Raw genomic sequence first — 13,002 nt, 5'->3', positions numbered from 1 at the left:
TTATATCTTCCTTTCGATGCTTTCCTCTTTTACGTCTATCTCTTTTTAGTGTGTCACATCCGGACAGGTTCATGGTGTGGTGTTTTTCGTGTGGTTTAGCAGGTCTGGTTCGGGCCGGCGTTTGACGAGTTATGCACGTTCAGCCCCAATCCGGGGCATGTTTTATTTTCTCCCTTCTTTCCCTCTGTTTTTTTTCTACAAACCAAAGCAATGGTGGGTTTCTCAAGGCGCAGGGGCGTCGTTCTTCATCCTCTCTGGACAAGAGGCCGGCGCACACTGATTTTCCTCGGAGGCTGAGCTATTCTAGATTTCTGTGTCATGTAGGACTACCGTGTACGGAGCAAAACAAAAAGTACAAAGCAACATGACGAATGCAATGTGAGGTTTTTTCCCCATGCCCCGATGACTTCATTGTCCATTATGAATATTCTCGATTCTTGTATTGTTCTTGACATTCTTGACATTCTCATGAGTTAAAGATCCGACTATACAACAACTCATGTCTTCCAACCCAAAGATCCAGCGCAGGTACAACCTGCCCAGCTTCCTCAACAGGTGTATTCCATTCCCGCGCAATGCGCTTCATCATCGTATCCTGGAGCGCCTGACTAGCCAACACATTCTGCGCCTGGTAAGGGCCCATGACACCCGCCCTAACAGCCGCACTAAGCACCGCCTTGGCATGATTCATAACGAAGACATACGCCGTCTGCTGCAAGTCCAGACCCATAGCGCGACAGACCACACCCCACAGCGGGGCAAAATGACCCTTGGGGCCTAGATCCTCATCCTCCTCAAGACAAGACTTCAGCGCATCGGACAAATCATCAATAGCAGCGATGGCGGCCTGTGTCCCCTCCGAAACCGGAGTCTCGGGCCGCGCAAAGCTGACTCTGAATGCGCGCTCCCAGACGCCGATAAGCGCGCGCCCTTGGGCGATACTTGCGCGTTGCGCGACGATGCACGGCGTTGATGCGTCTATGTCGTTGTCTAGTGTGTCGAGGGTTGAGGGTTGCCGGTGTCCGGCTAGCACGTAGGGAAGGGATGTGCTTGCGATTGAGGCGATGGAGAGTTTGAGGAAGCGGTGGAAGGAGGTTATTGGGGCTGTGCGGGAGGGTTTGTTGTGCGCTAGGTAGGACTCTAGTCCGCTGGAGTAGGCGAAGGAGCCTAGTGGGAGGGCGGAGTCTGAGAGGAGGAGGAGGGCGTGAAGAGATGGGCGGATTGAGGTAGTAGAGTTGGTATTAGTGGTATTATATTGTGCTAGGAGGGTTAGCTAGAGGTATGCGACTTTGGAGGTATAGATTTGCTTACCTTTAACGGCCCATGATGAGGGCGGACTGGGGTATTCGGAGGCTGCTAGTTGGGCGCGAGCATCTTGGAGGCGGGACTCGAGGAGTGTGACTTCGGCTTCGAGGTCTTGGGTGTCTTTGAAGAGCATTGTGTAATTAGGAAATATGGGGTAGAAGTATAATATATGTAGCTTTTTGTATAAAGTACAAGTTTAAACAGAATTAATTGGGAATAATGAGAATAATGAGAAGTAATGTATGTTGTATGTGGACCAGAGACTGTCTTATAGAAAGAAGCTCGCCGATCGGCAAAAAAAGCGGAGGCCGCCGCACAAGTCCCGAGTGCTCCCTATCAGCTTGACTGTTTCGCATTATTAACTGCGTTTTGGCCCTGAGACATTTTTTACTATCTCGCTGATCATCCCCTATTTTCCCCGTCATGAACTAGAGTTTATCTCCGTAATCATGTCAGGCAAGCGTCTGCTCGACGCTATCCAATTCCTCAATGTGTCCAAGACGGTTGCAGCCAAACACCTGGCCATCCGGCAACATCAATTAGATGTCTACACGCGCACATCCTCCCTGACCAAGGGCATCAAGGCCCAGACAGAGGGCCTGATCTTGACCGCTCAAGCCGCCGCCGCATTGGCACGCCGATTTGACGAACCCTCGCCACCACATCCGCCGAGCCCGGCAGACTTCCCCGACAAGTCGACATCGGCCGATAAGCCGCCCAGCAGTGTAACGTCGCCACCCCCGACCTCGCCCGCAAACTGCAACGTCAGGCTGAATCGCAAATCCCGGCTTCGACGGCAACATACAGTGGTGATGAGAAACCGAGCACTTTGGATGTGAGCAAGCAGCAGGATGTTTTTTATGAGCCATCGCGTCGGTCGGAGCCGGATCTTTCGGGCCTGCCGAGAGTGAAGGTACCCAAGGTCGCAGGAGATGCTCAAGTTAGTAATGGTGGGCTGAACGCAGATGTCTTCCAGTCGTCCGTTGAACCGGGTAAGGCGGCCCCAGTCGAGGAGGAAATGTCCGAGGAGATGCTCCAAGGTCTTTTCCACAGCCCGAGAGTGTCGCGCATGATCTCTGGCAAGCCTCCGCCGAGGAGGGACTGGAAGCTGGCCGCCAAGCCTCAACAGTCGGTCGTGGATGATGTTACGCCGGTCACCCCTGCGACTCCGAAATCCGACGCCCAGGAGATGGAGGAGCTTGCGGCCAGCGTTGCCGAAGAGGTGGTGCCCAGTGCTAAGACCGTCGCCGAGGCCAAGGAACAACAAGCATACCAGATGCTAGAGTCGCGCGTGCCCTCCTCTCGTCTGGGCAGGCTGTGGCAGTACGGTGGCCTGGCGACGTCAATGGCATTCGGCGCTGTTGGGGAGAGTTTACGGCGAGCCACTGGCAGCCAGGATAATGGCTCGATTATGTTCAGTGCTGGTAACATGGAACGAATGGTAGCCAAGCTATCAAAAATGCGCGGCGCAGCTCTCAAGCTGGGCCAGATGCTGAGCATCCAAGGTGCGTTGCATCGTCTAGCTCACTGATGTATTTAATGCCCATGCTAATTCATCTAGACTCCAACATGCTCCCCGAACCAATCCAGCAGGTCCTCCAGCGAGTGCAAGATCGCGCAGACTATATGCCGGCCTGGCAGCGCGACAAAGTCCTTACCGACAACCTCGGACCCAGCTGGCGCGACCTCTTCACCACTTTCAACGAAGTCCCTATCGCAGCAGCCTCCATTGGCCAAGTACATTCAGCCATCCTCAAAAGCACCGGCCAACCCGTCGCAGTAAAAGTCCAATACCCCGGCGTCGCCGACTCAATCGACAGCGACCTAAACAACCTCTCCATTCTCCTAACAGCCTCCCGCCTCCTCCCAAAGGGTCTGTACCTCGACAAAACAATCGCAAATGCACGCACCGAGCTAGCCTGGGAATGCGACTATATCCGCGAAGCCGAAGGCGCAAACCGCTTCCGCGAGCTGCTAGCCGACGACCCCGTCTTCGTCGTCCCGGAGATAATCGCCCACGCCTCAGGCAAACAAGTCCTCACAATGGAAATGCTAGACGGCGTAGCCGTAACCAAAGTAACAGACTTCACCCAAACGCAACGCGACTGGATCGGCACCCAAATAATGCGCCTCTGCCTCCGCGAGATCGCCGAATTCCACTACATGCAAACCGACCCGAACTGGACAAACTTCCTCTACAACGCCTCAACGAACAAACTCGAACTCCTAGACTTCGGCGCCTCCCGCGCCTACCCGGAAGAATTCATCACTCCCTACGTGCGCACTCTAATCGCCGCCACCCGCAACGACCGCCAAGCCTGTCACGACCTCTCCATCGAGCTGGGATACCTGACCGGCATGGAATCGCAGGCGATGGTGGATGCGCACCTGAGCTCGATCATAACCCTCGCTGAGCCGTTCATGCTTTCCTCGCCGGATCTGTACGACTTCCGTAACCAGACGATCACGGATCGCGTGCGCGCGTTTATTCCGGTTATGATTCGGGAGAGACTTGCGCCGCCGCCCGAGGAGACGTACTCGTTGCATAGGAAGTTGAGTGGGGCTTTCTTGCTTTGTGCGAGACTTGGTAGCTCGGTGCCTTGTAAGGCTTTGTTTATTGAGGCTGTTGAGGCGGCGCGGCGGAATGGGTTGAAGGTGGAGTAGAGAGATTATGGATGTGACTATGTACTATTATAGACTCTGTATACTGTATTATATATGAAGACAATGAGTTTTGGACTCTTTTGGATTTATCAAGCTGGTTAGAAGGGACTTGAATTGATAGACTATCGGCTTGGGGTAGGTTGGGGAAATGATAATAATGACAAGCATTGGCTGGGTGCATGTCATGAAGATAAACAGTGGACAAGCGTGGCTAGTATCATGGTATCTAGTTATTCCTGCCGTCTAGTACACTCCTGGCAAGATCCTCCACCTCACCACCCTCTTGTACTCAACCCAGTCCTCGCCATATTTCTCCGCACATACCCTATTATCTCTCCGTTCTCGGTGCACCAGCAGTACGCCAAACCACACCGAGTAAAGATAAGTTACCAGGACTCCCCAACCAGCCGCATCCCCTGGCACCACTGTCCTGCCGTCCAGCATCGTTGCCGCACCAACTCCCGTTGCAACCCCCGCAGGATGGACCACGTAGCCGGCGATGCCCGTGGGTAAACAGAATGGCAAAGATTGCAACCAGTCACCAAAGTAATTGATATGGCGAGCGTAACCCCACCAGCCACCCGTGAGAAGTCGCGTGCCACGCTTGGTCTGGATAAACGACATGTTCTTGAAAGCTGGATGATCGGGGTTCTCACGGAAGAGGATCTTCTGCGCATTACTAGCCCGGAAAATGTATACCCCCACAGCGAAGATGATTCCCACAGCCGCAAAGGCATAGGGTCCCATATGCACCGGATTCGTCGCCAGATATCGACACTGCGTCGAGTACAAGAACGGAACCCACACAATATCCCCAAACGTCAACATAAATCCCAGCCCATCCGTCTTGAAGTCCATCATTCCCACGATTCCCTCCTCCGCATACTGCCCCTCCAGGACATAGTATGCCTGCACCGCCACCAGAAACACCATACTATCCGAAAGATACCCGTACATACGGTACTGCTTCGCTGCAAAGGATGCGTTCAACAAAACCCAACCCGTCAGTCCGGGCCGCATCGCCAGCCACGTCTTGAGGTCGACTGTGCCGATCAGAGGGATGTGCACGCGCGGGTTGAGCTCTCTCCCGATGAAGAAGTCATAGATAATGCTCCCCGTTTGGCCGCCGGGTGCCAGTTCGCGTAGTTGCGGGTTACCTGGCTTCACCGAGAAGCTACGGGCATAGACAACAAGAGATATCAGCAGAGCAAGGGCGAGGTTTGCGGTAAGCACTTGCTGGTAGTGATCGACGATCCATACCCAGAGGAAGAAGTTCGACCCGTAATAGTACGTGCCGATAGCGCAGGGCACGAGCTGGACGAGAGTGGATAAGAAGGCTATCCCAGTTAGCGTTTTGGAACTGACAGTAGCATGAAGAAGACGTGGCCGCTCACCGTTGAACCTGTATCGCAGCGGCTTCCCCGACTCTCGTAATTTGGTGCCTAGCACCTCTTTCGCTGGCAGTACACGGAACAGCACAAGGCTCACAAGGTAGTAGGTCAGCATCCACGCTGCAACTGACCAACTACCAAGACCCCGGATGCCGTCTTCTGGCCAAGGAATCTGAAGGATGAAAGTGTCCCAGGTCAATGTCCGGAGACTCAGAAGGCCAGGAGCAGGACATCCGCTGATATCATTGCAAGCGAGAAAGAGGACATGGAGGAGGATTGGCAGGCCGATGATGATGCCAGCGGCTCCGAGGCTGGTGGGAAGTCAGCTGTGAGGCCTCGAAGATGTCTTGCTTCTCTTACGGGCCGCCGAACTCATATTCGACCTTTTTGGTAGCCATTGGGGTGTACTTTTGATTCTCCAGTTTCAAATAAATCGTTTGCAGAATATCAGAAGTTGTCCATTGACGAAGGTGATTTCATTTTTTTTTTTTTCTGTGGTCGGAAGACGCTTTTATTTGCATCTTTCCAAATGGCGCGACATGGAACGAGTCTCATCCGGTGTGGCTATCAACGCGATCATGTACGGAGTACGGAGTACTTGGAGCCGAGATAGACGATGGAGCCCTGGAGGAGTCCTTGGCCAATGAGAGCGCTGGAATTACAACCGGGTCAGGCCCTGGCCCCACCTCCAGGTTCTTGGCGGTGTCCGCGGGCTCCGAGTCACTCAGAGATCCTAGGGGCAGGGGCAGGAAGTGTCAGTTCACATTTTATTGCAACTTCCGTCTCCATACTGTCCTTTGTTTTATACAACATTTCCGAATTAGTTATATCACTGATGTTCTCTGTGGGACACCGGATGCATGCTAACGAATTGATCATACTTCATCCGGCCGGGTGCTCTATGCGGCGTCGATCTATAGATATCAAGAGGTCAAGTCTTTCAATCTTGGAAGTAAACCCAAGAGACCAAGGCAGAACTACACCTTGGGTTAAAGGATGGGGACTCCCTTTATGATTTGTATCTTAGCAGGCAATTTATTACCATTCATTATGTAGTATAATATTCGTATAACCAACCGTCTAATACAACGTTGATTGTGTTCCATGCTACCACTCTCGTTGGTCTTGTAGTGAATACCTAGATATGTTCTAGGAAAATATGCTATATCATGCTCCTGCAACTCAGTCCATGGGCATTATGTTAGTATTATGGTACCTAGTATTATGTTAGGATCTCCTCAACCTAGGATCGGAGTCTAACCTTGGGTCTCTATTGTGGGTTGACGTTTGTCCTTCCTTTTCTCTTCCTCTAATTTCACCTTTTCTTCACTCTGACATCTCTTTGATTCTGATTCAATCCTCCATCCTTCTTCACTCTGGCCTCACTTTCTTTTCACTCTGGCTTGGCATTTTCGCCATGTCGTCTTCTTCAGTTGCAGCCACCTCTTCCTTCTCGCAAGTGAGCGCTCATTCAATGGGCTTCTGTTCCACATCTTCCATCTCCTCTCCGTTCCATGGCCCCGTTATCGTTGATAGAATGGGGTTTCTACAGTCAACACTCCGCGCTGGAGGACCTTACCTGTGCTCACTACCAGCTCGTACTATTACAGCCGGTCCTCATTATAATGCCGACACTGTGTATCAGATCGAAGGATATGCAGCACAAGTCTTGCGAGATCTTCATCTGGAGTATCAGGGCATTCGGCTGGTGGGAAGACACTCTAAGGTTGACCCTGAACCTGAACAAGTCACAACCGTGCTTGTCAGAATGCCAAACCGACCACAGCCAGGATTGTGGTACCGAACTACAAAGGAGATCAACCAGCTGCTACTACGCCACCATCATCATGGAATCTCAGTCGAGCTTATTGAAACACACCTGTTCAATGGAATCTATTGTTCGCCTGTTGAATCGAACCACTCCATCTTTCCTAAGTGGAAGAACCTCGCGCAGGAGATCGTGGCCCGTTGTCCCAACAGGCATGAGTGGGTTGGCTTGGACTGTTTCCGGTATGGAACGAATCCCCATCGAAGTTCCAATCCAGTGACGGTAATCATCCGTGTCCGTAAAACATGCGAAAGTCCATTCATTAGGGCCGCGCGATATGTTCACGGTATTCTTGCGGAATCCGGCGAAGCAAAGGTCGATGTCTTGTTCACGAAAGACGGCACCAAAAGCTTTATCCTAAACCCGACCATTCCACTTGAAGCTACCACTGGATCAGTATACCCCGGCGTGAGCATTGGAATCCATCAAAGCTCTGCAGACTGTTCCACCTTGGGTGGCTTTGTGCAACTCCGATTCAAAGACCAAAAGGATTGGAATACATTTGCTCTTACCTGCTTTCACTGCGTCTTCCCGCCAGAAATGCATCAAGGAGATAGCTATCTTCAAAGTCAGGATGCCAAAAGGGGTAAGTGGCACATTTCGTGTATAGTACTGTAGCTAAAGTTGTCATTATAGGCCTCAAAAGGTGGGAACGGCACCCCCTGACGGTGCATGATGATCCTTCGTTCCTTGATATTGCCAAACGTATCCTCCGAATCGACCACCCAGCGCCGCGAGACCTGAAGATCACCATCAAATCACTAACCCAGTCCATCAAAGACATGAAGGACACTTCTTTCTATGCCGCAAAGGCCGAGATCGACAAGGGAGAAGATGGATGGCTGCCAGATTCTGTCAGGGGCGAGTATGAGGCTGCTCTGAAGTGGATTCAACAGTTTGAAAAGGAACGGGACACATATTCAAACATGCTCAAGAATGGAGCATACTACCTTGGACATGTCGTTGCCGGAAGTGGAATGCATCGCACCCGGCTCGATGGGGCCAACCGACGAGTGCCCGTTGACTGGGCTCTGATAAAGATTTCGAGTCATAGAATCGACCCGCAAATGCACGGAGATCGCGTCTCTGGAAACAAGGTGAGTGGGATGTCATATGTGGCTTTTCTCAGGCTAATTCATGAATTTTCAGGGGTTCCAGTATAGCAACACGCCCACCAACCCTCCATACCATGGCGGTTCATTCATGGATGCCCGCGATGGGTTGAAACTTTACAAGTCCGGGCGATCTACTGGCATGACAGCTTCTGCATATCACGGCTTGGAATCTGTTAAGCTTGACCGGCTCAAAAGCAAGAAGTGTGCCGGGTACGATCTCGTTATCACTTGGGTTAACACGATTCCGACTTCCGAGGACTCTTATTCATTTGCAGAAGGCGGAGACTCTGGGTCTTGGATAACAAGGGTGGATGGGAAGGTTCTCGGAATATTAGCCGGGGGCGATGAACGACTAGGAACGACCTACTTCTGCCGGATCAATGACGTTTTCGACGATATCAAAGATATCACCGGCGCAGCTGAAGTCAGAATAGCTCCGCCGCCAGTTTCGTGAGTTGGACCTCGTCTCACTACTTGTCTATCATAAGGCAGGCAAGCTAAATTGTGTCGCCGACGCGCTCTCTCGTCTGAATGGAAGTCTGTCTTCAAGTGTTTACAGTAGTATAGCTACCCAAGATATCATTAACTAGGGTATTATCATAGCTAAAGTGTTTGGCAGCACTCCATACTAGTGGCGTAGTATATCTATATCTCCTACATAAGTGCCTAGGTGCCTTTCCTCTACACGTACTAAACGCCGAGGGGATATTTGAGTCGAAATCATTGATGTAAGTGTACCATTTCACCTGTGCAATGTGGCTAAAGGTGTGATCCCGGTTCGGACACTGACAGGATCCTCTTTCTGCAATTCTTGGAATAAATTCGAGAATTTCACATATGGTGCTTTAAGACATGGCCAAGAAGGGAGTAGTGCAAAGAAAACAAATAGGAAATGGGGAATGGAATGGGAAGGAAAACCCGGTGACAAAAGCTGGTCATTTCCTGCTGCGTTACGGTGGCCGAACAGGCTTTGATCACTCGGTCGAATAACAAGTGTGTAGCCTTTACTCCCTGTGCGAGAAGGCTACGCACTTGTTTGCTGCGTTGCTGGGCACAAAAAGCAGCGGCCTAAACGACTCTAACTCGCCCTTCTAGCCTGCCTTGCACTCCTCGTTCGTTGGAGGCAAAGATATTCTCCTCCTCGGCATAGCCGGCGGGAGCAGGCCCCGTTATCCGGGAGTCGAGATATTGCAGGCTCCACGTTTCACTTGTTTGCTGCGTTGTGGCTGTTCTGTGCTTCTGCATCCATGCCTCCACTGTCGCTTTTCACTTCTAGCGAAAATCACGGAAGATGATGTCCGGAGTCTCTGAAATAGGGGAAGCGATGGTTGAGGAAATCGTGTCAGGTCGATGTCCGGGAAATAATAGCTTTCACGGAATACATGGGAAACTCCTTTCTCTTGTAGGAATTAGGCGAAGTAGTATAACGCGATATTTTCTGTACAACGAGTTATCCACAAACGATTCCATAAGCGCGGTGTATCCTCCTATTTTTCTGTTTCTCTGCTTTCCAGCGTAACAGGAAAGTGTGATTGTGGGTTGAACTCGAAGAAAGACTGGAAACAAGGCGCATGGTCGAGGACCAGGAGGACTGGGCTTCACTTTCACAAGGTTAGACAGTATCTCCCTCAGAGATCGTGAGATGGATTCGGCTTCATTTCGGATTTGGCTAGTCTCTTGGTGGATTGCGTTTTCTGTATATAATAATATCAGTGAGTGGCTTTCGAATGAGCAGAGTGATAGTATTTACCTAACCAATGCCCAGCATTTCGCGATGGCCGGTTTTCCATCCTATGTGACTTCATGAATCGCCTTAGCGGAGGATTGCTGGATAACCCTCTTGCAATTTACACTGATTTGCCCAAGTGTACGACGAGGGCAGGGGATAGATCGGGATCGTCCATATTGTATCTGGGCTTTCGTCTCGTACATCAAACGGCATGATTGTTAACGCAGCCACAAAACCCAATTGTTGCGGGCTCTTAAATAGTCGTCCCTCTGTAGCACACACTCGACGTAGTTTCTCGTTTCTGATTCCATCTCGCCGTCGAGCCTTTCCTGTGCTTCATGCTTGGCCAGTAGGTCTGCGGCAGTCGCATTGGCAGCCCGCAGCTGGTCCAGCTCCAATGACTTGGCCAGTTCACCTTTCAGGGCTTTCCCTTCCCTGGGCGCTCTATGGTCGTCTCAACTTCCGGACCAGCACCGCATCTGCCTCTCAGCTTGCTGCCAGGCCGGCAAAGCGCTCACCGGTGAGGGCAACAGTTTGGCGACGACCACGAAAGGTACTCACTCCGTGAACCCAAACCAGCGGGGCGGGATCTTGGGGGGTCCGTGATGCGTGTAGCTGACCGTTGCCGTCAAAGTCGAGCGGATAACGCCCCAGAAGCTACTTATTGGACATATTCTTTGCGGCGAATCCACATGACAGGCCCTCGCGATCAACCAGTCGGGCGGCTCGGCGCGGAACGAGCAGGCGCTTGCGTTGGAGTTATAGCAGCACCCCGCGCATGACCACCCCGACCGCACAGTTGCTTGGTCCCCCTCGGGAATGAAGGCTGCCTTGAATGCCACTGTTGCCTCCGCCAATCTCCCCTCGTAGTGGGCCTTGGCTGCCACCAGCTCCTTTTGGTGAGTCTGCTCCAGCAAATTGACACGCTCCCCGAACGAAATTTCCTAGCCTTTAAGGCTTCTAGCGCCTTAGCCCAAGTCGCCGTGCTTTCAAAATCTGGCGCAAAGTAAGAGTCCCGGGACGGGACCTTTTGGCTTCGGCTCACGCATCCTTTGAGTAAGTTATATTAGATATTCCCATCTCAAAGAAAGAATAGTGAAACACTTACCCATGTATCCAAGTATCTGGGATACTCCGGATGTTGCAGCTGCGCCTAACGCATCTTCAACAAGAACACCACCGAGAGCAACGTCTTTCTCAATCCCGTACCATAGGCTGTAATCGGGTACAATCAGGTCGTACTTTCCCCCTTATATATCACCAGGCCACAATGCAATAGGCGTTCAGCAGTGAGGTGCAAGTCAGTGGCATCCAAGTCCGGACTAGCGTTGTCAGGATGGGAAGTAACACAGTGGTGCGAGGCAACAAGAAGGTTGAGGGTGATACGCGTGAATTTCTCGTTCTGCTCACTCTTCCCGAAGACGTTTCTTGTGATCTCTATCCATTTAGCTTGGAAGAATCTGTTATGTGTTACATTGACTTCAATGTTCCTTTGGGTATACGTACCCCAAGTGAGAGATAGATCAGCTAGAGCCTAGATGTGGAATTCAAATTGAATGAAACCTCATCTTTTGGACGAAGAGAGTAGAAAGTGGATAGAGACATGAAGTCTCTACATCCGGCAGCTCCTGAATCCACTGAGTTAAAGTCACAAGGAGTCAAGTTAACCTTCTTGGCGACATTAATAAAGTCGCTAACGGTCCTTCCGCTCTTGACGAGTAACCCATGAGAAACACAGGCTCTTCTGTGTGCTCCCGTGAAAGTAAAAGTCGTAACGACCAGCTGACCTTCCGCTGGACCTAGTCCGGTATCATCTTGCAATTCGAGCTCCATCCTAACACCCTGGGTATTGGCAGGTGCGTACGGAGATCTATGGACTTGCGGGCGTTCAAAAACTAGCCTCAGAGTGGTATGGTTAGCTCCGTTATTATACCCTAAGACCTCTAACAGATAGTGGTCAACGGCTTTTTCTTGGAGCTGATAGGGCACGGGTCCCTTCGAGAGGTCCCACGACAAGTTCGCGGTTGCGAGGTCTTCAACTTCCATCCTGATACTAGTTGTTCAATTTGGTTGATTTTTGTCAGATGATGTGTTTGTTAGAAGATATTGCACTTGTTGACAACGGTGATTGTGTTGACTGCTGTCACGACACGCACTATATATATCGGAGCCTGGAATATCTGAGCGTAACGCTCAGATATAGTGGTCTTTTGGCCTAGTGTGTAACTCGCCAGTCCAGGGGCAGGTTGTAACAACGCCGGCGTCATCTACGCCTTGGTTATTGTTGACATGCATACATACAATGCGTGCAGGGTATGCGTTTGTCTCTTTGCAGACTGAGCATTTGCCTAGTTTGTCGCGTTTGTCATTCTCGGAGGCTTTATATATAGCCTCATTTCCGTAGATCGTTATCACATCTTTCTTCCTCCTTCATCCCCCTGGCAGCATCTAGCCTCAAGAGTTATGCTGCTCGTGAAGCATAGGTGGGTTGGAAGATCTCACGATTTTTGACAAACGTGGCGAGGTACAAAAATCTCGCATGCCACAACCATGAACATCGTCCGGTATATCTAATATTTCGTCGAGGTCATCCAGTCCTATCGCAGGTGAGTTTCGCTCGTGATTCGGGATCGTTTCATCATTGCTGACTTGTGTAGTCAACGAAAGATGCCTATTCCAAATGGGTCTCGTCCCGTTCGTCCCTGGTGGTTCCCGGTGACCTTGCTGTCAACTTTGATTCAGAGTGGGCCAGGTTTTCGGTTGAAAGTTCTCATTACCCTCGCTTGCGTGTCGCAGAGGAGTCGGCCAGGTCCTGGTACACTGGCGTTGTTGCTTTTCGCCAGGATGTGCGGGACCTGGTCGGCGATTCTGAGCTGGGCGCCGCGGTTGGTCCCTTCTTCCAGTCTCACCTAGCTAGTTTCCCTGTGGATCCGCAGGTGTAGCGGGTGTTGACCGATGCCGTTTCGTGCC

The 13,002-nt window shown here is 51.3% G+C and overlaps 6 protein-coding genes across 6 annotated transcripts; 3 read left to right on the top strand and 3 right to left on the bottom strand.

Annotated features, from left to right (window-relative positions):
- Positions 1 to 466: 466 nt before the first annotated feature.
- Positions 467 to 1,438, bottom strand: N7489_003194 (urease accessory protein UreF; the record flags this gene model as incomplete). Its single annotated transcript, XM_056708949.1, has 2 exons — positions 467 to 1,260; positions 1,312 to 1,438. 2 exons carry the CDS (start codon positions 1,436 to 1,438, stop codon positions 467 to 469), a joined length of 921 nt encoding a protein of 306 aa, XP_056573251.1.
- Positions 1,439 to 1,754: 316 nt separating this feature from the next.
- Positions 1,755 to 3,969, top strand: N7489_003193 (protein kinase COQ8; the record flags this gene model as incomplete). The annotated part of the gene is made up of 3 exons (XM_056708948.1): positions 1,755 to 2,030; positions 2,075 to 2,810; positions 2,867 to 3,969. 3 exons carry the CDS (start codon positions 1,755 to 1,757, stop codon positions 3,967 to 3,969), a joined length of 2,115 nt encoding a protein of 704 aa, XP_056573250.1.
- A 243-nt stretch (positions 3,970 to 4,212) lies between these two features.
- N7489_003192 (uncharacterized protein) lies at positions 4,213 to 5,758 on the bottom strand (the record flags this gene model as incomplete). The annotated part of the gene is made up of 2 exons (XM_056708947.1): positions 4,213 to 5,671; positions 5,721 to 5,758. 2 exons carry the CDS (start codon positions 5,756 to 5,758, stop codon positions 4,213 to 4,215), a joined length of 1,497 nt encoding a protein of 498 aa, XP_056573249.1.
- A 1,076-nt stretch (positions 5,759 to 6,834) lies between these two features.
- N7489_003191 (uncharacterized protein) lies at positions 6,835 to 8,757 on the top strand (the record flags this gene model as incomplete). Its single annotated transcript, XM_056708946.1, has 3 exons — positions 6,835 to 7,774; positions 7,825 to 8,285; positions 8,338 to 8,757. The coding sequence occupies 3 exons, from the start codon at positions 6,835 to 6,837 to the stop codon at positions 8,755 to 8,757; spliced, it is 1,821 nt and encodes a 606-aa protein (XP_056573248.1).
- Positions 8,758 to 10,250: 1,493 nt separating this feature from the next.
- On the bottom strand, positions 10,251 to 11,477 carry N7489_003190 (uncharacterized protein; the record flags this gene model as incomplete). The annotated part of the gene is made up of 5 exons (XM_056708945.1): positions 10,251 to 10,476; positions 10,594 to 10,976; positions 11,078 to 11,082; positions 11,141 to 11,247; positions 11,443 to 11,477. 5 exons carry the CDS (start codon positions 11,475 to 11,477, stop codon positions 10,251 to 10,253), a joined length of 756 nt encoding a protein of 251 aa, XP_056573247.1.
- Positions 11,478 to 12,582: 1,105 nt separating this feature from the next.
- On the top strand, positions 12,583 to 12,974 carry N7489_003189 (uncharacterized protein; the record flags this gene model as incomplete). Its single annotated transcript, XM_056708944.1, has 2 exons — positions 12,583 to 12,591; positions 12,690 to 12,974. The coding sequence occupies 2 exons, from the start codon at positions 12,583 to 12,585 to the stop codon at positions 12,972 to 12,974; spliced, it is 294 nt and encodes a 97-aa protein (XP_056573246.1).
- Between the last annotated feature and the right edge of the window lie 28 nt (positions 12,975 to 13,002).

The sequence above is a fragment of the Penicillium chrysogenum genome, assembly GCF_028827035.1.
Source record: "Penicillium chrysogenum strain IBT 35668 chromosome Unknown utg000001l_segment0_segment0, whole genome shotgun sequence".
Taxonomy (NCBI): domain Eukaryota; kingdom Fungi; phylum Ascomycota; class Eurotiomycetes; order Eurotiales; family Aspergillaceae; genus Penicillium; species Penicillium chrysogenum.
The sequence above is the reverse complement of the archived record's forward strand: the minus strand, read 5'-3'. Positions and strand labels throughout refer to the sequence as shown.